At 43.4% G+C, this 23,451-nt stretch overlaps 2 protein-coding genes across 2 annotated transcripts in view; both read right to left on the minus strand.

The window, feature by feature from the left end:
* LOC126272025 (retinol-binding protein pinta-like) overlaps positions 1-7,301 on the minus strand; it is a 247,316-nt gene extending 240,015 nt beyond the window's left edge. The window contains exon 1 of the mRNA XM_049974526.1: positions 7,262-7,301. Coding sequence (XP_049830483.1) covers positions 7,262-7,289 — 28 coding nt within the window. The 5' untranslated portion in view covers positions 7,290-7,301. The remainder of the gene's footprint in view (positions 1-7,261) is intronic.
* Positions 1-23,451, minus strand: part of LOC126272024 (retinol-binding protein pinta-like) — a 547,678-nt gene that overhangs the window by 352,448 nt on the left and 171,779 nt on the right. The window lies entirely within an intron of this gene.

Below are 23,451 nucleotides of genomic sequence, written 5' to 3' on the forward strand. Positions count from 1 at the left end.
TATGATGTTCAGCGTTACAATAAAAAATGGCATATATTTTAATATTAAATGTGAGAATGAAACTAACAAATTAAAAAAAAATCGCCAAAACTCAGGATGGAACCCTCGACCTCCTGCATGCTACCCCCCCCCCCCCCCCCCAGATGGAATTTTCTACCTCCTGCATGCTAACCCAAAACTCTATCCACTGCACCAAGTGTACACCGCTAATACGTGCTGACAGAGAAAGTTAGTATGTATGTGGTTACAGTGATAGCAGATAGCCACTCTTTAATGTCCTGCTTCTGACAGATGTACTCACCGGACGAAACTTTGTGAGATATATTTTTTTATAGCTGGCATGTGAGGGGTCGCGCTGCGAAGCCCGAGTGCTCGAATTTCGCTTCACCCTGTATACTAGATAGCTGTGCCATGTAGCATTATACATTAACAGGTACCGTACCGTAACCTGGTATTTAGTAAAACCACATTTTCTGTTGTTACACGTTTTAACGATATTTTATACTGGTCATGTCAACCACAAGTAGTTCGTGTTTTTAACAGTATAATTCATAGTTGTTTTCTGCTTATTTACATTTATGTTTCAGGTTAGCTCCTGTAGCATTTTCTTGCGCCTATTATGTTTGGATTTGACTGAGGGTCGTAACAGAAGGTGCATGATTATGGCAGTTTTCAAACGACAAACATCCATGGTCCTTCAAAAGCGAAGCTACTGTTCCTAATTGTAAAAATATTTATGGCAAACATTTGTTCTTTTAGACTCAGTGTATCTCTGAAGTTTCCTTGGGCTGGTTCATTTCCTTAGGCTGCTATAATTACGATGTAAATTAATTTAAATTTTATTCAATCTGAGTCTTTGTTGCTGTCGTTAAAATTTAAATTTCACTTTGGAAGTATTCTGTTCATGACTCCAGTGATTGTAACTGGTTGTTCTGAAGAGGTCGTAATTATGATGCTAAAATGCATTAAAATTTTATTTAATCTCAAACTTTATTAACAATTTGTTGCTTTATTAATGTTTAAAATCAGGTTCATCCCACTTGTGAATCTCGCGCTTTGAGCCAGTTCATCAGTCACATTTTGTCTGCATGATTATATTTGATCATGTTATCAATAAAAGCGTAAATATTGTACTGGTAACCCAAACTCAGTCAGTCTATGTCACCCTTTAATCCTAAGGGTACAAATTCAATAATCAACATAGACAATAAGGACTTTTCAATGCAAGAAATACTGTATCACGAGAGCCAGTGACGTGATAAGTACATATGAAATTCAGCGTGCAGTTTCGTCTGTCAGGAATTGAATGTATCAGTGACCGAGGTCAAAATATTGAGCACTTGACGAGCCAGTTATTAAAATAACCACAATAATTGTATCGGTGGTTTGCGTCTACCTTTTTCACGGTGTGGCAACCCTCTCCTCCAGACGGCATGTCAGTAACTTGCTTCGCAGTTATCACAAATTAATCCGATTCCATCATGTTATTTTGTCAAAGCATTATTCTAATGTTCTTCCCAATATTACAGAAATATTAGTTTCATTTAAGCAAAGCAGAAAATCGTAGTTCGACAACATTAAAGGTTAAAAATTACTTGCGAGTCTTTGAGTCGTGGAATACTTGGTTCGAAGTTTAATCTCCATTAGATTTTGCTGAATTCGTCATAAAAGAAAAACGAATTATTGTTTCTTCGATGTGCAAGCAGAACAGGATGGATGATAAGCTGCAATACCGGCTTACTCATTCCAAGTTTTATTTCTGATCTGTGGATTTACCACGTGGGTTATTTGACTGCAAAAGAATTTTCAGTATTTTAAACGTGGACACAAAACTTTAGGATGGGTTTCATCAGTACTTACATGTGTTCCATGGTGCTCACGATGTCGGGTCCCAAAGGGTCACGGTTCATCATCATCTCAGGATACCTGGTCTTCAGAGAGAAGTAGGCGTCCAATCCTGTCTTAACCCTCTCTATGCTGCATTTGCAGTTTATGTACATCCTTTCGATGCGTGCGTCTTCTAAGGCAAATGTACACGTTGGTTATTACACAAAATTTTTCATTAATCATAGAAAAATCATTTTAATAGCTATAACTTGAAGGTAGGTTTTTAATTAAGTTTTCAGACTTTCGCCTGGTTCAAAGATGCCCTTCATCATATCCTATCGTCACCCAATTCTTTCCCTTCTGTGTCACTACTTCACTCAGCTTCCTCTGTAGGCGTGATCTGCCTCTACTAACTGTGACCTTGTACTTCTCCTTCCAACGACAGTTAACATTTCCTGGATGCCATAGTGGATGCTCCATTAACCTGTGTCATGTCTTGATAAGTATCTTTTGTAGTCTTGCGTCCTTATTTATTGCTGTATTCCCCAGAAGCTTCGGAACGTAGCTATACGTATATGAGTGACGAGCTGTCCATGCCCAATTCATGCTGTCGCCTTACATCATACCGTAACCCTGTGGTCTCTAATCCCTGTATCGGTTTTGATGCTCGTTATTACCTCAGGATTATTTGTTGCTGCGAGGTCGAGCGTGTTTTTAGAAATGTTTACTATTTGCTCGAAATAATTTCCAGAGAATGCGTTTAGCGCTATTACGGATGATGTTTTATGCGCACCTCCGGAATTAAGCATGTATTTTCGCCAAGATATCGAGGGTAAGTTAAAGTCACCACCAACTAATATCGTATGAGTCGGGTACGCGTTTGAAATCTAACTCAAGTTTTCTTTGAACCTTTCAGCAATTGTATCATCTCAATAGGGGAGTCGGTAAAAGGATCATATTATTATTTTATACCGCTGCCTACAACGACCTCTGCTCATACTAACTCACAGGAAGTATCTACTTCAATTTCGCGACAAGATAAACTAATTCTAACAGCAACAAACACTCCACCACCAACCGTGTTTAGCCCATCCTTTCGGAACACCGTTAGGTTCTTCTCAAAAAGTTCAGCTGAGTTTATGTCTGTCTTTAGACACTTTTTAGTGCCTATACCGATTTGAGCATCAGTGCTTTTTATTAGCGCTTGGAGCTCTGGTAGTTTCCCAACACAGCTACGACAATCTACAACTGTTATACCGATGATTTCTGTATCTACGTTCTTCCTGTGTTCTGCCTGCGCCCATCGTGACTGGAGCCCTTCTTGTGTTTTCACGAGACCCTCTAACCTAAAAAATCGTCCAGTCCACGCCACGCAGCCACTGCTACCCGTTTAGCCGCCTCCTGAGTATAGTGGACACCTGACCAGTTCAGGGGAACCTGCAACTCAACCACCCTACGGGGGAATTCGAGGTGTCTGCAGCCTTCACGGTTCGCGGAACCGCCTGAGTCTCTGCTCTTTACCAGAGGTCCGCAAACGGTCCTATCGACAATGCTGCAAATGGTCAGCACTGCTTTCATCTTGGCAAGCAAGACTGGTAGCCTTTAACACTTCTGTTAGCCGCTCGAAATCAGAGAGAATCTCTTCTGATTCAAAGTGACACACATCATTACTACCGACGTGAGCAACTACCTGCAGTTGGCTGGACCCTGTGCTCTTTATGGCATCCGGGAGGACCCGTTCTACATCTGAAATGACTCCATCCGGTATGCGCACATTGGTTTTCTTTCTCCTTTTGGCAGCCATGTCTCTAAGAAGCCCCATAACAAGCCTAACGTTAGAACTCCTGTCAATAATCTCACCCTCTGTGATTGTCCAGATCTTGCAGGCTGAGAGGTTTCCTTTGAAACAGGACAGGAGACAGCATCTGGCTCAGGGCAGTGTCAGCCACAGACAGGACCTGGCACCTGTTTGTCAGGACAAACCGGGAAGGCCTTACGTGCGGCCACCTGGGACGTCATTCGTCGCCTGCTACTCCCCACGACGACCTCTCCCTCGACCACAGGTGAGGGGTCAGCCTCAGTGCTGCAGTAACTGGGCTGGCCACCGGTGAGGACCGAATGGAGGACTCGGACGTACTGGATGTCCGTTGGATCCCCACGGCCGGCCCACAAGAATGGTGCTAATCCACTGCAGCGTTAAGCTGTATAACCGAGGCCCTCACAGCCTGGAGCTGAGAGCGAAGTGTCACCAACTCCCTGTCCATACTAAAGGCGTCGAAAACTATACAGATAAACGGACTATCGACACGCGCTGCGTAACTCTACTGTAGACCCGCAGGAACTGTGTCTATTAGATTAGATTAATATGCAGAGATTCAAAAACCTAACACCCAAAGCACTCAGGTGAAATTAAACAATTTGCCCCTGATTAGCAACTTGTAGTATGTCACAAAATTAGTTTACTTTCCGATGCCCACGAAAGCGCAAGAACTGTGGCTGTTAGATATTAAATTAACAAGCTGAGGTTTTTTATTCAAAATTTAAGCGGTGGAGAAATTCGAACCCGGGACTGCTTACGTTTAGGCTAGTAATGAAATACTCTACCACACTTGTCTTCTTTTTTTATGTTCACGTTATTTTGTTCGTAACTGGTTGTTGTATTTTTTCAGGGTGGACGTCCTATGATGCTTGTGGAATTTCTTTGTTGATCCATTCTTTTTTTTTTTCTTTTTCTTACGACTGAACGCCCTGAACTACAGCGCTGGCCACCCTTAGACCCTGGGTGCTAGCAGCTCTTACCAACTACAATCGGGGCTTATCTGACCAGGCCACCCTTAGACCCTGGGTGCTAGCAGCTCTTACCAACAACAATCGGGGCTTATCTGACCAGGCCACCCTTAGACCCTGGGTGCTAGCAGCTCTTACCAACTACAATCGGGGCTTGTCTGACCAGGCCACCCTTAGACCCTGGGTGCTAGCAGCTCTTACCAACAACAATCGGGGCTTATCTGACCAGGCCACCCTTAGACCCTGGGTGCTAGCAGCTCTTACCAACAACAATCGGGGCTTATCTGACCAGGCCACCCTTAGACCCTGGGTGCTAGCAGCTCTTACCAACTACAGTCGGGGCTCATCTGACCAGGCCACAGGTTTCCAGTCCTCTAAGGTCCAACCAATATGGTCACGACCCCAGGAGAGACGCTGCTGGCAATGTCGTGGTGCTAGAAAATGCATTTGCGTATGTTCTCTGCAGCCATAGGCCATTAATGAGAACTTTCACCGCGCTGTCCTAACGGTTACAGTCGTCGTACATTCCACGTGAAAAGAGACGAGGCAGAGGCTGTAGAACAAAAATCGCCGTACAGATCGTAGTGCCATTGCGCACAGAAATATGTGTAATCCGTATAACATCTCGGAGGCCCCAAACTCGCCGCTAGAGGGTCCTGGATGCACACCAACGTGAGTACACACCAGGAATGTGCACGCATCGACCGTCCACTGCAAACAGAGAAATAGGAGATTCAAAAGAAGAGCAGAGAGTTGGAGCGCGTTTGATTAAAGCGGAAGCAGTGCGGTCAACGAAAATTCATCGAATGGCATAGGTGAACGCAGAGCACTGTAAGTCTGTGGCAAGGGTAGCGGCGTGGCGGAAGCGAACTGATGTCGTTAATTGATGACGCACGGTCTGGAAAGCCACACCCCATTACCGGTGGCATTAGCTAGGAAGTGGAAACCCTCACTGTGCTACACCGACGAATTAAGGGGTCAACCACTAACCCAGAAGTCCAATTGCGACGGACATGCAGTGCTCTCTACACAGTTCTGCCATTCTTTGATAAATTTCCCGTTCCCTGTACTCCTTCTATTCTAAGCAAATCTACTTCAACACTTCGCTCTTTTTTGAACCCTCCAAATCTCTGTTTCCTGTATTAATGAGTGCAATTCATGGTCAAAGCGTGCACGGGCTCGCACTTTGGCTTAATTATCACAACGATGTACATGCCAATACGTGGCTCCTATACTATGTCATAGTCCCACCTCTTCTTACACTGAACTCCTTCGAGCAATCTACACCATCCGCAAACGCGGCTCCGACAGTTCTATTGTGTCCTTTCTAATGTTGAATTCTAGTAGGCTGTCGCACCTGTACCGACACATTCCGTCAACCGTACAGCTGCACACTCTCCACACGCCCTCCGAACGAAATTTCCAGTGTCTCCTTCTCCTAATTATGATATCCGTCCTGACATTTACCCATCCTACCAACTATAACTCCACCCCACCAAATCATGTCTCCATCTCCTTTTCCTTGGCATCTTTTCCTACTGCATTTTCCTTTCGTTTTCAGTTTCAGTGTGAGGCTTGGTTTTAAAATCGTAGTTTTCTATATCATGTTTCAAATGCATTCTCATTATTTTGCTTTACCTTTCATTATCCCTATTTTATATTAACGACAACAAAACGCACGGTTATTTTATATAAAACCTTCATTAAATTCACCTTAACAAATTTTAAAATCACTTGTAAATATGTCTCGTCCTGTGCTAAGGAGTTGGTGGACTGTAACGCTAACAGCCCAGTAGTCGCGTGTATGGGTCGAGGAATGTAGAATACCCCCCCCCCCCCCCTCAAAAAAAGGAAAGCCGTAGTTGGAACATCTTAACATTTAACGAAAATCTTAGAAGCGTCTTATCTCAATCTCCGTTCGTTTATTTTCCTGCTGTACACACAAGTTGTCACAGTCATTCTGTTCTTACTGTTCCTTCTCCCTCAGGGAACAAATTTACTGCAGGAACTGCTGATGCAGCTCTTAATAACTCTTCTCTCCTTACTACTGACTGCAGCAAGAGCGCTTTGTTAGTATAACTTACACCTGCCAGGTATCACTGAGAAACTGCTGACTTTCTAGATGAATCAAAAAACTCTTGTTAAATATGTAGTGTTAGTGCTGGAAACCATCGCGACATTGAGCTGCACTCGTTTTATCGAAATGCAACCAGTGAGTGGTGCGTTCGAATCTGCCACGAGGTTTCCCGGTGATTTTACATTGTTGCAAGGTGAATTCTACGAGTGGAATTGTGCCACTAAAACATTCTCAGCCGGGTCTCGCTGTGTCTCACTAACAGCTCGCCTGGCACTTGGCTGAAAAATCCGTGGCGGTGTAACCAGCCATTAGTGTATGCTCTACCTCGATAGTAAAAATTATTCAAGAAATAGAGTCTGTAGCAGTCTCACACGATAGATTCAGTTCATTTAAGCGCAAAAACAGCATTACAATTAGACTGATTAATTAACTACTGCAACAGCTAAGTTTGGAAACGATTTGTTCAAAATTGAAGAGCGAAATAGTAGTTTAAGGAATCAACTCGAAACTCAGAATTATGGTTTCGGAATTTTAGAAGAGTAGACCAGAATGGTCAGAAAGCTGACTGACCTATCTCGTCGGGCAGATGCGGCTGCATCCTGAGCCAGTCTCGAACAGCCGTGATGGCCCTCTTGATGTCCTCCTCATCTGTTCCCAGTTTCTTCCTGATGGTCTCTATCTGCTCCCGCGTCGCAGGTATGAAGATGTAGCGATCGCTCATTGCTGGTATTCTAAAGCAGAAGCGGGGGCGCATTGTCAGAAAGTCACCGGTGATACTCGCAGTTCTCAAAATGTACAGAGCATGGGTGCAAATTTCGCCGCTCGTTACAAATAGAGTTGCTCTTAGATGCAGTATGACCAGTTACTTCTTTGTCCATTTGAAAATAAACAGCTTTTAGAGTTCCGTCTCTCCCATCGGTAAAAACAGAATCTCTATTGTATGAATTGTATGAGTGAATTCTGTCCGTTCTTTTGAACATGTCCGAAAGAATAGAGACCACGCGGAATCCGCAGCCGCGATACATGTTACGTATATGAAGGTGCAGGAGAGAGATAGGAAACGGAAGGGGAGGAACTATTGCTGCATTGAGACTTTATGCGGAGCCAGGGGCGACAAGTGATAATGTGTAGCAGATCGGGATTAGAAGCTGAGATTTCATGCTTAGTAGACAGTAGCGTGCCACGCGGACAGGTGATTACAGCAAATGCGCGGACTGTCTTAGCAAGCCTCTCGGCCCACCCACATTCCCACCCAGGGCCACCTGGCTGCGGTCCCTGCCTGTGTCCCCCACGGCCGCTATTTTGAGGTTCCCGCAGGAGGTCGGACGTACTTATGCATCTGCACTGAAGAAGGTGGGTTCGTTGCCCATTGAGGTGAATCAATTACACGAACTTGTGGTTCATTCTGACATGTCAGGAAAAGAAAGACATCACGCATTCGAATAACTGATTCGCCTCGATGCATGGTGTATGTTCTTTCGGGTACATAAAAAAACCCAGACACCACGCATTCATACGATTGATTTGCCTCGATGGGCAATGAATCTACCACATTCAGTGCCGACGCACAACAACGTCTCACATCCTGCGGAAATTTCGAAGTATCAGGCAAGGAGGGCCTGGGCAGGGCGTTTGGATGGGTGCCTCGAGGTGGCAGCGTGGGTCGAGGTGTGGGGGGTGCTGCGATAGTCCGCACAACTGCGACAGACGCGGCACAGTGGCTGAAGCAGCTGCTTATTAACTACTAGATGCTGGACTTGAATCCCGGTCCAGCACACAGTTTCACATGTCGCCGTTGATTGCGCGCAACGTCCTGATACAGCTGATATCAATAGTCCAATAGTCCTTCCTCTTTCCTTACCCTTCTCCCCCCCCCCCCAATTTTTATAATACAGGATCATTTTTTCTGTCTGTCTGTCTGTCCGTCCGACTGTTAAAAATCGTTTCTCTCAGGAGCGAGTAGAAGCATCAAGTTTAAATTCATATCACATAACAAAACAGAGGTTTGGAATACCGCTTCAGTTGTAAATTACTTTATTTTGACAGGACCGGTTTCGGCCTGTTACAAGCCCATCCTCAGTTGTCGTACTTGCGCATCTGCGCAGGCACCTGGTACACGCCGCGCTCGGGGACCACAGCACAGCTACGACACCTGAGGATGGGCTTGTAACAGTCCGAAACCGGCAGTGTGAAAATAAACTAATTTACAATTGAAGTGCTATTTTCAACCTCTGCCATAATACTCAGTTGCGGATGTTCTTCCAACACGATCCTTCACATAGAAAGGTTTACAGGCGTTTGGCAGTGCAATAAATGTAAGCTTCTAAGTTAATGCAACCGAAAGATACGGCCATTTATGCCAAATACAAAGGGCTATAGGCCTTTAGCGTTGTAAAAGAACTTAGATTTTAAGTAAGTTACTCGCAATACACAGCTGTTTAAGTCAAATAATTTGGCAGTCGTAACCTCACTCGTCAAAACCTATACGGTAGTACCCTTTCGCCTACAATCATGAAATTTAGCAAGAAGCAGGGTTTCACATTACAAGTTAAGAAAAAAATTCTAAAACTGTTAATTCGTAACTATATAACACAAAAAATTTTTTTCTTTTGTCATTTCTATCCGACGTTAAATTTGAAATTAAACCAATCTGAATCGCAACGATAAAAGTCACGCCGGCCGCGGTAACCGAGCGGTTCTAGGCGCTTCAGACTGAAACCGCGTGACCGCTGCGGTCGCAGGCTCGAATCCTGCCTCGAGCATGGATGTCTGTGACATCCTTAGGTTAGCTAGGTTTAAGTAGTTCTAAGTTCTAGGGGACTGATGACCTTAGATGTTAAGTCCCATAGTGCTCAGAGCCATTTGAACCATAAAAGTCAAACATCAGGCAAGGAGTGACTTTATTGCTTGTATGAAGCGTTTTGGTGTTTATTAATCATCAGATACCCGGCAGTGATTGCTGGACCTAGATAAGGCGTTTCAAGTTCGATGTGAAACAAATATTCGCCGTCTACTTTGTTTGACTTTTACCATTGCGACCCAGTCAGCCCCAATGCACGACTAAGATTATTTCAATGACAATCGCTTACCTCCTGAATGACTTTTTCTCACTTGTAGATTATTGAGATTAAAACGTTGTCGAAAATCTTATAATCCTTGGGGCACATATCTTGCCAGTATCATCGTCGAAACACGCAAAAGAAAGTGGTGATTCTCTACTCTCGGAATGGATGAAGTGTCTACATAAATCTTCAGCAAAATTTTCAGTTTCCACGGAGTGATTAGTACGAAAATCTATCTCTTTCTATCCTACTTGCACACGTAGCTTAGGAAAGCACGTGGCTGTTTTCTTTTGAAAATCATCGGAGTATTTTCTTGTGAAGCAAAAAACAAGTAAACTAGTTAAGAAATGATAATGTTACTAGAGTACCACAGTATATAACGTTATTCATTACTATGAAAAATGTGAATCAGTATATTACTTTGATGAGTGTTTAATGAGCCACGAAATGTTAAAAGAGCCAGAGTCGGAATTGACAAAACATCAGTTCATATTTGCAAACGTGTCAAAAATCTGTAAGATATTATCCATACCAGCTGTGCGTTGTCACTGTTAATACCTAAACAGTTTAAGCCTTTTTACTAAAGAGTAGCAGAGGACAAACAGCTACTAAATAATCAATTGCATACAAATAACAATTCACTGCTCAAATGGTTCTGAGCACTATGAAACTCAACTTCTGAGGCCATCAGTACCCTAGAACTTAGAACTACTTAAACCTAACTAACCTATCACAGACTTCCATGCTCGAGGCAGTATTCGAACCTGCGACCGTAGCGGTCGTTCCAGACTGTAACGCCTAGAACCGTTCGGCCACCCCGACCCGCAATTCACTACTAAACCTGACAGAAGAACAGAGGTGTTATACCACACGGAAAACTGGTATAAATAAATTCAACAGAAACAGAAGATAGTAATTTGATCCCAGCTTTAGAAGAAAACATCTATAGTTGCAGAACAACTCATCAACACTTATTGTGAGGAACAAAACACATACTGAGCCATAAATTTAACGAAAATTACCGTATCAGAGCTCAAAAGTCTTAACACATATATATAGTGTGGCCATTGTACATCCTTCATAAATTAAATCATAAAATCTGTAGCAACAATTTAATTATGTGTATTCAGAAACTCTCATTATCTGATGTCTTATGAGAATGAATAAAATTTGTTTTTGCCTGGATCGCTAACGGTATACAGTGTGCATTCCATAATACTATTAATATAACCTACATTTACTTTTTGCGTTGAACAGTACTCAAAATAAGAACACACTAATTTTACAAGATACTAACATAGCGCCTGGCACTTCGCTCGCGTTTGCGCAGTAATTACAGCAAAAATAATTTTGGAAACATATATTAAGTTTACTGAAGAATTGGTGGTTAACGGACGATCAAAAAGTTCCATTTCAGATCGTTGCTGCAGAATATGTGCAACCCGGGATTTGAGTCCTGGTCTGACACGAATTTTCACTTCATTGAATTCACTTCAGTGCCCTGTTGCGGCCGCCGTCACAATTTAGTTCATTTTATGAAGTGTGTGAGTCAGTCGGTTGTATGGAATCACTGCAGAAAGATGGGTTCACATGGAGACGTCGCAGCATGTCTGAAAAGAGTTATCGTGTCTGAACGTTCGTGTAACAACACCGTAAATAGTATTCCCAGATCTGTTGGTGCATAAAAGTTGCCTGTCAATAATGACATACTTACACTCAAGAGCCATATACAGTTGATGTTCCAGAGACATACTGAGGCCCACATATATCTGAGATAATGATGTAGTCTGAAACAACTTATTGAAATTTACACCAGCTCCTCGGTTCTAAACTGAATGTCCTGCTTACACAGCGGCACGAATTACCCTGATGCGTCTCCCTCACCAATACAAATTCTAATTCATACCTCAGAAGGGGAATAGCAATAGGCTGAAGAGTGAACTGGAATTTGCACTGGGAAGGGAGACTTCCTAGGTTAATCTCTGCAGATCTGGTAGCCAAGTGCCAGCGTGGCCCAGCAGTTAGTGCTGAATCTGCCTAGTAAGCAGAATACCCGGGTTCGAATACCGGCAGGAATTTTGATTCATTGCTCCAGCCTACATCTTTACTGACATTCATGTTACACGATGTAAGAAAGATGGTTGTAAAGACATCCTACCTGACAGCGACCAGAGAAAATTATCGCACTTGTCAATAAGAATCTGTTTATTATCAGAAAGGAATTGATGCTGTCAGTGAATGCCTGCCCGTCTGAACCAGTTCCCAAACGAACGCTGCAAAAGGAACAGAATGCAATGGGCATTTTGAGTCGAATACTACACAGAGGCCATTTCTTATAGTGACTCATCAAGGTAGCCCGCCCGGTTAGCCATGCGATCTAACGCACTGCTTTCCGGGCGGAAAGCGTGCTGGTCCCCGGCACGAATCCGCACGGAGGATTAGTGTCGAGGTGCGGTGTGCCGGCCAGTCTGTGGATGTTTAGTAAGGTGGTTTTCAGTCCCCTAGACCTTAGAACTACTTAAACCTAACTAACCTAAGGACATCACACGCATCCATGCCCGAGGCAGGATTCGAACCTGCGACCGTAGCAGTCGTGCGGTTCCCGACTGAAGCGCCTAGAACCGCTAGCTACAGCGCCAAACAATACAATAAAAGGGCAACGCCAGTGTAAACAAACGTGAAATTAAATAAAATTTTCTCGGGTTTCTAACTTCGTCAATTGGTTAAAACTACACGAGCTTTCGGCCAAGCACTCCTTGGCCATTGTCAAGTGTTATGACTGCCAGTGGGCTGTTGGTGCGCCCTTATATACGTTAGCTGCCGGCTGTGACGTCACTGGTGCCCGTGACATTGCCATATATGGGCATTTTTTGAGTCGGCGTTCGATGTGCCCTCTTCAACCGCGCGATCGCTGGATCCCACGCAGCGCTGAGCTGTAAGCCACCGTCTCTATTCAGGGTGTTTGTGGTAATTTTTATTTTAGTACCATCCTGTATTATACTGTCCCAGAAGCCGTTAGTGGGAGCCACGACAGAGGACCCAGAAGAGCAGTTGAATTTTATGTGGTGAGCGTTTTCTAACGCATGCTGTGGAACAACGCAGGCAAGAACATGAGAGGTATTATCGCCTACGATGTCCTGAGAAATCTGCGTTAGCTGAGCATGCGTTAGAAAACGGTCACTCTTGCATTCATACCAACGTGAAATTAGACTGACCAAGTGGAGATTAGCGATACAGAAGATTCAACCCGACTCCCTCTCGCAGGGCTGGCAATCGACAACACTGTTTCTCTTTGTAACAAAAGTAGAGCTGACCCATTACCAGAAGAGCCGAACCTTTCTGGTGTCACAGGAATCAATCTAGAACACTGTGTTGCATTATGATTAGTCTCTTCACTAATTTCAAAATAAGAAAAGCAAACAACGAGCTGCACTTAACAGAAAGCAAAGCGGAGTACACAAAGCATTTGACAAGACCTGTCGCTCCACTGCTTGCTGATATTGGCATGATCGTGAAAGTGGTAGTTGTGGCCTTACCTCTGCCTGTCTGTTAAGTAACCATAGATGGAAGCATGGTAAATAAGTGTTGTGTTAAAATGTGCGCAAAACACACTGAGGTGACAAAAGTCATGGGATTGTAATGTGCACATATACAGATTGCGGTAGCATCGCATATCCAAAGTAGAAGAGGGCAGTGAATTAGCGGGAAGGCAGTGAATTTGTACTCAAGTGATACATGCGAAAAATTTTCCGGCATGATTATGGTCACACGACAGTTGATAGACTCTGGAGGTGGAATAATACTTGGAGCTACATTCATGGCCATTCTATTCCGGAAATCGTTAGGAAATCCAATATTACGAGATCCAACATTCTCGTGACCAAATATTATCCTGTCTTCTGCTTGCTCGTAATAAGTATGCATTAGGCACTCTCATCTTTCCAGATGTCGAGAGACATGTTCAAAGTGATTAAAGCCTATGTTCCAGCTTTGACAAATGGTCAGCAAGTCTGTCGCAACTTATCTGGGCAGCTAAATCAGTCGAAATTAATACCATAGAAAATGTCCGGTAGCATTTCGAACAGTAGATGAAACGTAGTGATCTACATCCCAGCAATTTGGTAGCTCTATGGGTTCAATCATCTATGAGTGGCTTCAGCTAGATATGGCGTATCTGAAGGAACTTTTATACACTCGTACTATCTCTGAAATGAGGCCACTATCAATCAACATATTTTAGTATGCTTATTGTGTTCATTTCTCTTCATCAAGTAGTCAATCAATGACGCTGCTTACTAACTAGAAATAGCATTCGGTACCACCAGAAGCTGTCCCTTTATTGCCATATTTTCACTTCTCTTTTTAATACAGTGCACAGCCGAAAGCCTGAGAACAGCCCCGCAAAAGATAAGAGACTTTATAAGAGGATGTGACTACCATAAAAATGTTCAGGGTCCAAGGCGAAGTCGCACCCTCAGACGAGCAGAAAGGCTTTCTAATTCCCCACCACACGCTCTGTGGGCGGGACGCAGGATAGCTTCAGCCCGGAAAGAGCAGCAGCGTTGTTCGTAAAGACTCCCTGTAGGATCTTGTGTTGCCGGCCGGAGTAGCCTGGTCTGTTCTCGTTATTTTTCATAGTTGTTGTTGTGGTCTTGAGTTCAGAGACTAGTTTGATGCAGTTCGCCATGTTACTCTATCCTGTGCAAGCTTCTTCATCTCCCAGTACCTACTGCAACCTACATCCTTCTGAATCTGTTTAGTGTATTCATCTCTTGGTCTCCCTCTACGATTTTTACCCTCCACGCTGCCCTCCAATACTAAATTGGTGGTCCCTTGATGCCCTACCAACCGATCCCTTCTTCTAGTCAAGTTGTGCCACAAATTTCTCCACAATCCTATTCAATACCTCCTCATTAGTTACGTGATCTACCCACCTAATCTTCAACATATTCCTGTAGCACCACATTTCGAAAGCTTCTATTCTCTTCTTGTCCGAACTATTTATTGTCCATGTTTCACTTCCATGCATGGCTACACTCCATACAAATAGTTTCAGAAACGACTTCCTGACATTTAATTCTATACTCGATGTTAACAAATTTCTGTTTTTCAGAAACGCTTTCCTAGATCTTATATCCTCTCTACTTCGATCATCATCATTTATTTTACTTGCCAAATAGAAAAATTCCTTTACTATTTTATGTGTCTCATTTCCTAATGTAATTCCCTCGGCATCTCCCGACTTAGTTCGACTACATTCCATTATCGTCGTTTTGCTTTTGATGATGTTCGTCTTATATCCTCCTTTCAAGACACTGTCCATTCCATTCAACTGCTCTTCTAGGTCTTCTGCTGTCTCTGACAGAATTACACTGTCATCGGCGAACCTCGAAGTTTTTATTTCTTCTCCATGGATTTCAATTCATACACCGAACTTTTCTTTTCATTCCTTTACTGCTTGCTCAATATACAGATTGAATAGCATAGGGGACAGGCTAGAACCCTGTTTCACTCCCTTCCCAAAGACTGCTTCCCTTTCATGCCCCTTGATTCTTATAATGGCCATCTGGTTCCTATTTTTCATAGAGCACGAAGTTTCTCGTGTCAGCCGTCTCATAGCTCTGTTTCGAAATTTTACCATGCAGTGGAGGATATTTTCTACCTTCCTCCTCACCCCATAAGTCTATTCACTACACGTAGAGAAAATCCACAAAAGCAGGAGATTGTTTAACATCTTTACTTGACTTTTACTGGACGCAACTCACAATGTCGGCCACAATTAGCCGTCGATCTCCTGTCGTGGAGAAAAGTAGGAAGACGGAAGTACACGTGAGGTGACTGAAGAGTGACTTTGTGACTTGGAGCTCGAAGAGTGGTGACTTCAAGTAATCACTCGTGGGTAGGTGGCAGACAATGTCTGCACTTGAGTACTGGCTGCAGAGAGAGAGAGAGAGAGAGAGAGAGAGAGAGAGAGAGAGACAGACAGAGGGAGAGAGACAGAGAGAGAGAGAGAGAGAGAGAGAGCTAAACTCAATGCCCCCAGCTGGTACTACCGTCCCCTTCCAGTTTTACGGCGAGAGTTCGGTACGATGGGACAACTGCAGGAGGACACTATACTGGTTCACTCCCTAGAAGAGCCAATTAACCCATTTTAATGGTTAGAAGACAGATAATTTTATTTCAGTAAGCACTTTGGTGATTTCATTTTTCGAACCTATTTTTCCGTGTTCTTTCTTTACTAACCATGCTTACAACTACTGGTTGTATTTCTGTATTATTCACATAACTTCGCTTTTATCACGATCAGCCACCGGTGTCTAAATATTCAGTTGTTACTCTCAGAGAGTAACTCATGTCTCTTGCTTTTCGATAATAAACCTGACTGTTATGGTGACCATTTTTTGCTGTTGTAGACTCGGTGATCCGTCATCTCCTTAATATATCTATATGGTTGGTGTGGTACCCATATTGTCAAGTCTTTTGCATTGTGCGACATTATCATTTCCTTTAATTAACTTCCATGATCATACGAAGTGCTTCCCTAGTCTGTAGGTCACCGGAGACTGGACTCTTAGCATCGTATGGCTAGGCTAGATACCACAATCGGCCCCCCACAATATACTCGCCTTATGCTAAAGGAAGTCATATGGCTTGATAGGATACAAGACCCCGAAGGGCATGTTCAATTGCCAAATTGGAAAGGTTGTTCCTATTATCTACGCCAACAGGCACCTTCCTTTGTGAGGTATGAGACCTTCGTGTGTACGTGTGTACGACTGTAATGGCCTGTGTAGTCTAGAGTCGTGTCCATCTTGGAGATCATGAGAGAGGCGAGAGCGTGAAGCCCTCTGCCGGCACGTAGCCTGCTCCTCTCGAAGAGCACCAACAAGTCCGCCGAGCTTAACGTCCCCCCGCCCGCCCCCCCCCCCCCCCCCTTCCGTCAGGTGGACCACCATTAACAGTGTCTCATATCCTCACTTTATGAGAGTTTGTAACTAAATCCAGGACATTTCTGCAGAGGCTGGTGATAAGGGACCTAACGCCACCGCCACTTCTGTCCCCTCTGCCGTAGAGGAAATGGGAAAATTGCCAACAGCACGCGGCGCACCCGAACTTTTCCTTTCGGGCCTCTTACCACCCCTACAACTCCACCTTTCCGCTCGCGACAAATGCCTTCTTTGCATGGCTGCTTTGCGCCATTGTTGCACCCTTTTTTCCTGGAAGGACGTCCTCTTCTTTAATGTAAAACAAAGAAGCCACACATAAACAGAATACTTCATAGTATCTTTTAGTCACAATAAGACTGTAGTAGAATATGTTGGAAGTTACGTATTTCAGAGATAGTTGTTGCACATACCGAAACAGTTGGGATCAATGAACTGAAGTACTTCTTCTAACGAAACTCAAAATCATTATGGAATTAGTAAAATAAAATAAAGTGCCTCTTCGTTTGTGGACGTGACCCTGAAAGCTCTTTCAGTAGCCCAATCACTATAGAACATATCTTAATCTTCTTTAATGGAAAAAAGAAATCCTACACATATATGTAAACGGAAATTAAAAATTTTCCTGAATGATGCGGAGACAATGTAAAAAGATAAAAGTTTTGTCACTTGAATCAAACGCAACGTCCTAATAAAACACCCTCCTTGCAAATGAGCCTCTTACAGGAAAAGATATGTTCTGTCGTAGCTATAAAAGTCAACAAACTTAAAATTATATCCTTGAAATAAATTGGTTAACTTACACTGCATTCTTAAAGGATTGTCATCTCTGCAGGTACCTGTGCTACTGATCTTAAGATCCAAATTGTAAAGTATCAAAAAAAATACTTGTTTGTATCATTCCTTTCCTTACGTCCTTCAGTCGTTATTCAGTATTTTTCTAAACCCATTTTGCATAGCTACTATTAAAAACTTTTGAAAAGTCTCCTGATATCACATGTCTCCCTGTAGGATCTTGTGTTGCCGGCCGGAGTTGCCGTGCGGTTCTAGGCGCTACAGTCTGGAGTCGAGCGCCCGCTACGGTCGCAGTTTCGAATCCTGCCTCGGGCATGGGTATGTGTGATGTCCTTAGGTTAGTTAGGTTTAATTATTTCTAAGTTCTAGGCGACTGATGACCTCAGAAGTTAAGTCGCATAGTGCTCAGAGAAATTTTTGATCTTGTGTTACACCCACACGTACATTAGAAACTGGACTCATCTGTTACTCCCAGAGCAAAAACAGCGTGCATTGAGTTGGCAACTATCCAATTAGCCGCCGCTTATTTACTGTTAGGAAATGGGGTGAAGTCTGGGATCACTAATGTGGTGGCATCAAAACTGTCAATCGATGTGCGATTGACAATTCGTAACATTCCTCGATCTGAACAAGGGACACATGAGGCAGTGCTTCAGACTGTCTGCCCTACCGCAGGTATCGGACAGGTTGGACAGTGTGAGGCTGATCCTATACAGTAGTTCGTCGGTTTATGTGGTTTTATTAACCAACCTATACCAAGTGGCCTTCACGTGTGGTGTGCTTTGCAACAAGACAAGTGAAAAAATTATACTTTTGTGCGTGTACCGAGAATTCGCTTTTTCACAAGCTCTTGACCTGATTTTTCCTTACTTCGTCATTTAACAAATCACTGTTTCAGTATTCTATTGTAGTTGCAAGTGCATTACGATGTTAGCGAGGTGACATTATCTTAACCAAAAGAAGCCAAAAGAAGCATGTTTTACCATGGCAACTAGAGAAATGTAGATGATACTCGAAATTCGTTAGTGATGAATGAGTGGTTTTTAGCTAAAAGCAATTTTTGGTTTCCGCTAGTGATAATAAAGGGGGTGGACCAATGACCACATCGAAAAACATGGACAACTCTTCCGTGAAATATGTTGTTCGTGAAAACTGACAGATGATCTTTTCACAAAGAACAATTTAAGAAATAGGGCATACATTGGAAATTGTTGGAACATTTATAGACAGTATACCAACTGTGAACCAAAGTGTTATAAACACTAACAACAGCGCAAAATGAAGGAGTACCTCAAAAACCTGCAAACCAACAGCGTTTCCTAATGTGAGCGAAAGTCGAACATAATATATCTCAAGTAAAATTAGAATCTTTGGATGAGAACTGTTTTTAGATGCAGAAGGAAAGCTAGATTGTAAATATCTTTCCTTATCGATCAAGATGATGCTTCCTTTTTTATAAAACGAATCGCGTTTGGTGACAAAAATAAGCATCTTGCTACAAAAGAAGGATTTAAAATACCGTAAGTAATTTCAGCAATAATCTCAGAGAAGTGTAGGTCTCTTGAAAGAGTCCTCATATAGGTGCAGGGGTGGGGGTGGGGGTGGGGGAGGTGGATGAGTTGCGTAAACCAACAGTATAAAAAATGTTGTTTGTAATATGTTTATTACTTGACATAATTACATGTCTGTGTTATGTCCATTATTTTACCGGTATTACAAAATACCGTACTTTACAAAGGCTGAGACAGACGGCGACTATCACAAATTTATTCCTATCATCGTCCATGCCTCCTCTCGAAGATGTACACTACATTCAAACGGCGAAAATTTACCACAAACAATATAATTCCTATAAAACGATTCTGCGGTGAGCCACAGTCGCGGAGCCTGAAATATTTCGCCCGTGTCCTCTGGTCTATCAAGTGTGCAAGGCAGTGCTGTGTCTGCAGATAAATTGCGAAGATCCGACGTCTTGCCCCACACACGAATGGACCCGGCCTGCGGTTAAATTCGACAGACTAGATCCTACGGGCGGGGACTGCACCTTAGTGGGAAACGAAAGCTTTTGGATCGGCGAGTGAGATCCGTCAGAGATGCCTGCTGAACTGCGTCGTGGTTCTGGCCGGAGTCGGAAATCTGGTCGCGTGTGGCCATTAGTTATCTGTAAGTTCTCCTCCCAGTATCACGACGACGTCGCGGCCTTGTAGTGGTGGCCACACGTTAAAGGTGGAAAACTGGTTAAGCGCTTGGATATTGTATGTTCCTGACGCAGCGTAAACGTTAACAAACTGCACGGCTTCCACAGTAAAGACTACGCCATGTCAATTCGGCAATGCGGAGACGTTTTTAAAATCTAACTTTTGGTTGAATAAAGTAGGTGTCCTGCACTTGGGTTCTTGGTCGAGATTTAAAAGAGTCTTAAAACTTGGTAGCTGCTCGATTTTAGCAGTGCTCACTTCTTGTAAAAGGGCTACGTTTCATTTAACAGTCTTAAACTATGTATGTCAAGGCCTCTACTTAAATGGAACATTCAAATTTATTCATTTAGGGAGTCGTAAAAACGAAAGCATTCGGAAACTCTGTATGACACATACGTAAAACAGACCATTCGCAACCATCTCCATGAAGCTGGGCTACGGTCCCTCACACCGTTAGGCCGTCTTCCGCTCACGCCCCAACATCGTGCAGCCCGCCTCCAGTGGTGTCGCGACAGGCGTGAATGGAGGGACGAATGGAGACGTGTCGTCTTCAGCGATGAGAGTCGCTTCTGCCTTGGTGCCAATGATGGTCGTATGCGTGTTTGGCGCCGTGCAGGTGAGCGCCACAATCAGGACTGCATACGACCGAGGCACACAGGGCCAACACCCAGCATCATGGTGTGGGGAGCGATCTCCTACACTGGCCGTACACCTCTGGTGATCGTCGAGGGGACACTGAATAGTGCACGGTACATCCAAACCGTCATCGAACCCATCGTTCTACCATTCCTAGACCGGCAAGGGAACTTCCTGTTCCAACAGGACAATGCACGTCCGCATGTATCCCGTGCCACCCTACGTGCTTTACATGGTGTAAGTCAACTACCCTGGCCAGCAAGACCTCCGGATCTGTCCCCCATTGAGCATGTTTGGGACTGGATGAAGCGTCGTCTCACGCGGTCTGCACGTCCAGCACGAACGCTGGTCCAACTAAGGCGCCAGGTGGAAATGGCATGGCAAGCCGTTCCACAGGACTACATCCAGCATCTCTACGATCGTCTCCATGGGAGAATAGCAGCCTGCATTGCTGCGAAAGGTGGATATACACTGTACTAGTGCCGACATTGTGCATGCTCTGTTGCCTGTGTCTATGTGCCTGTGGTTCTGTCATTGTGATCATGTGATGTATCTGACCCCAGGAATGTGTCAATAAAGTTTCCCCTTCCTGGGACAATGAATTCACGGTGTTCTTATTTCAATTTCCAGGAGTGTATTAGTTTTTCCCGACATTTTTCTTGTCCTGATTCACACAGCAGCCATGATTTGTACATTCTGACAAGCGTTCCGGGGTGTACTCAGTTATATTATGACGACCCGCCAATGGATTTGACTGTTAACGAGGACAACCTCAGAAAAGCTGGGTCTCCGTAATAGTCCATCTGTATTATGTAAATGTAACGAGTGCGAGAAATTGCCATTTTTTGTTGTTGAATGCCAACACTATGGTTCAATGTTTCAACTATTTCACAAATTTGGCACGCTGAATTGTATTCTTGACAGATAAGCATGAAGAAGTGTCTATACTGACATGAAAACGGTAGTTGCGAATAAAGCACCTTCACGCACCTCATCATTCTTGACTTTTTAATTGATACAATTGATTCTTGTTCCTATTACATACAAAACATCCCGTATGCAAGAAAATATTTCGAATCCTGTTGGCGTCTGCGCGTTCCTGCCGAACGTACGAGGCACCGTAGAGTTCCTACAAGCGTTTGCAGCCATCTCACTCACCGATTTGCGAAAAACTCACGAACCCAGGTGAGGGCAGCTAAGTCGCCTTCACGAAGCCACGCAGTCGCGCAGCCGCAGCTCGCCGCACGCACCTGCAGATAGGCCGTCAGCTAGATACCTACTGGCGTGGCCTCCAGAGAACCGGTATGGTTACCTCGGCACGCACTTCTAATTTCTTAGGCTACTGTTTACCTCGCTTTCATAGCATATCTAGCTTTCATAACACGTTCTTTTCAACTTTGCTAGTGCTGGGAAACATTGAAACCAGAGAGCAGGAAAGTAATGCAATACAGCCATTAACGTTTTGGTAGAGAACAATCTCTTCTACACGGAAAAAAGTTTAGGAGCTATTTTCAGTGTTTATTCAATCTTTTTCACTTCGAGGAATATTAATTTCGCATTATTTGTTCGCTAGGTTTTTGATATCAGTCAGTACTTTCTCAGTCGTTCTTACTTTTATACATTTGATAAATTTAATTTACACTTTCATCCCAACAGAGAAATTATCTTTTAGGTATAGAAGGAGGTACCTTAAAAATACCAAGTGGATAAGAATAAGTCATTTTAAATGCAACTGATGTTGTGTAATTCCTGTAAAATTCAGTTACTGGTTTACGACACATTTTTAAATGTACCAAATCTGTTATTCACTGAGGTGACAAGTCGTGGGATGGCAGCATATACATATACAGATGTTGGTAGTATCACGAAAAGAAGGTGCAAAAGGGCACTGCATTGACGGAGGTGTCATTTGTGGTCAGGTGATTCGTGGAAACTGTTTTCCGATATATTTGTGGAAGCAAGACGAGCATTAAGAGACTTTGAACGCGGAATGGTGGTTAGAGCTAGACCCAAGAGGCATTCCGTTTCGGAAATCGTTGTTGTTGTTGTGGTCTTCAGTCCTGAAACTGGTTTGATGCAGCTCTCCATGCTACTCTATCCTGTGCAAGCTTCTTCATCTCCCAGTACCTACTGCAACCTACATCCTTCTGAATCTGCTTAGTGTAGTCATCTCTTGGTCTCCCTCTACGATTTTTACCTTCCACGCTGAACTCCAATACTAAATTGGTGAACCCTTGATGCCTCAGAACATGTCTTACCAACCGATCCCTTCTTCTGGTCAAGTTTTGCCACAAACTTCTCTTCTCCAAAAATCCGATTCAATACTTCCTCATTACTTATGTGATCTACTCATCAAATCTTCAGCATTCTTCTGTAGCACCACATTTCGAAAGCTTCTATTCTCTTCTTGTCCAAACTATTTATCATCCATGATTCACTTCCATACATGGCTACACACCATACAAATACTTTCAGAAATGACTTCCTGACACATAAATCTATACTCGATGTTAACAAACTTCTCTTCTTCAGAAACGCTTTCCTTGCCATTGCCAGTCTACATTTTATATCCTCTCTACTTCGACCATCTTCAGTTATTTTGCTCCCCAAGTAGCAAAACTCCTTTACTACTTTAAGTGTCTCACTTCCTAATCTAATTACCTCAGCATCACCCGACTTCATTCGACTACATTCCATTATCCTCGTTTTGCTTTTGTTGATGATCATCTTATATCCTCCTTTCCAGACACTATCCATTCCGTTCAACTGTTCTTCTAACTCCTTTGCTGTCTCTGACAGAATTACGATGTCATCGGCGAACCTCAAAGTTTTTATTTCTTCTCCATGGACTTTAATACCTACTCCGAATTTATCTTTTGTTTCCTTCACTGCTTGCTCAGTATACAGATTGAATAACATCGGGGATAGACTACAGCCCTGTCACACTCCCTTCCCAACCACTGCTTCCCTTTCATGTCCCACGGCTCTTATAACTGCCATCTGGTTTCTGTAAAAATTGTAAATAGCATTTCGCTCCCTGTATTTTACCCCTGCCACCTTCAGAATTTGAAAGAGAGTATTCCAGTCAACATTGTCAAAAGCTTTCTCCAAGTCTACAAATGCTT

Source organism: Schistocerca gregaria, chromosome 5, assembly GCF_023897955.1.
Source record: "Schistocerca gregaria isolate iqSchGreg1 chromosome 5, iqSchGreg1.2, whole genome shotgun sequence".
Classification (NCBI taxonomy): domain Eukaryota; kingdom Metazoa; phylum Arthropoda; class Insecta; order Orthoptera; family Acrididae; genus Schistocerca; species Schistocerca gregaria.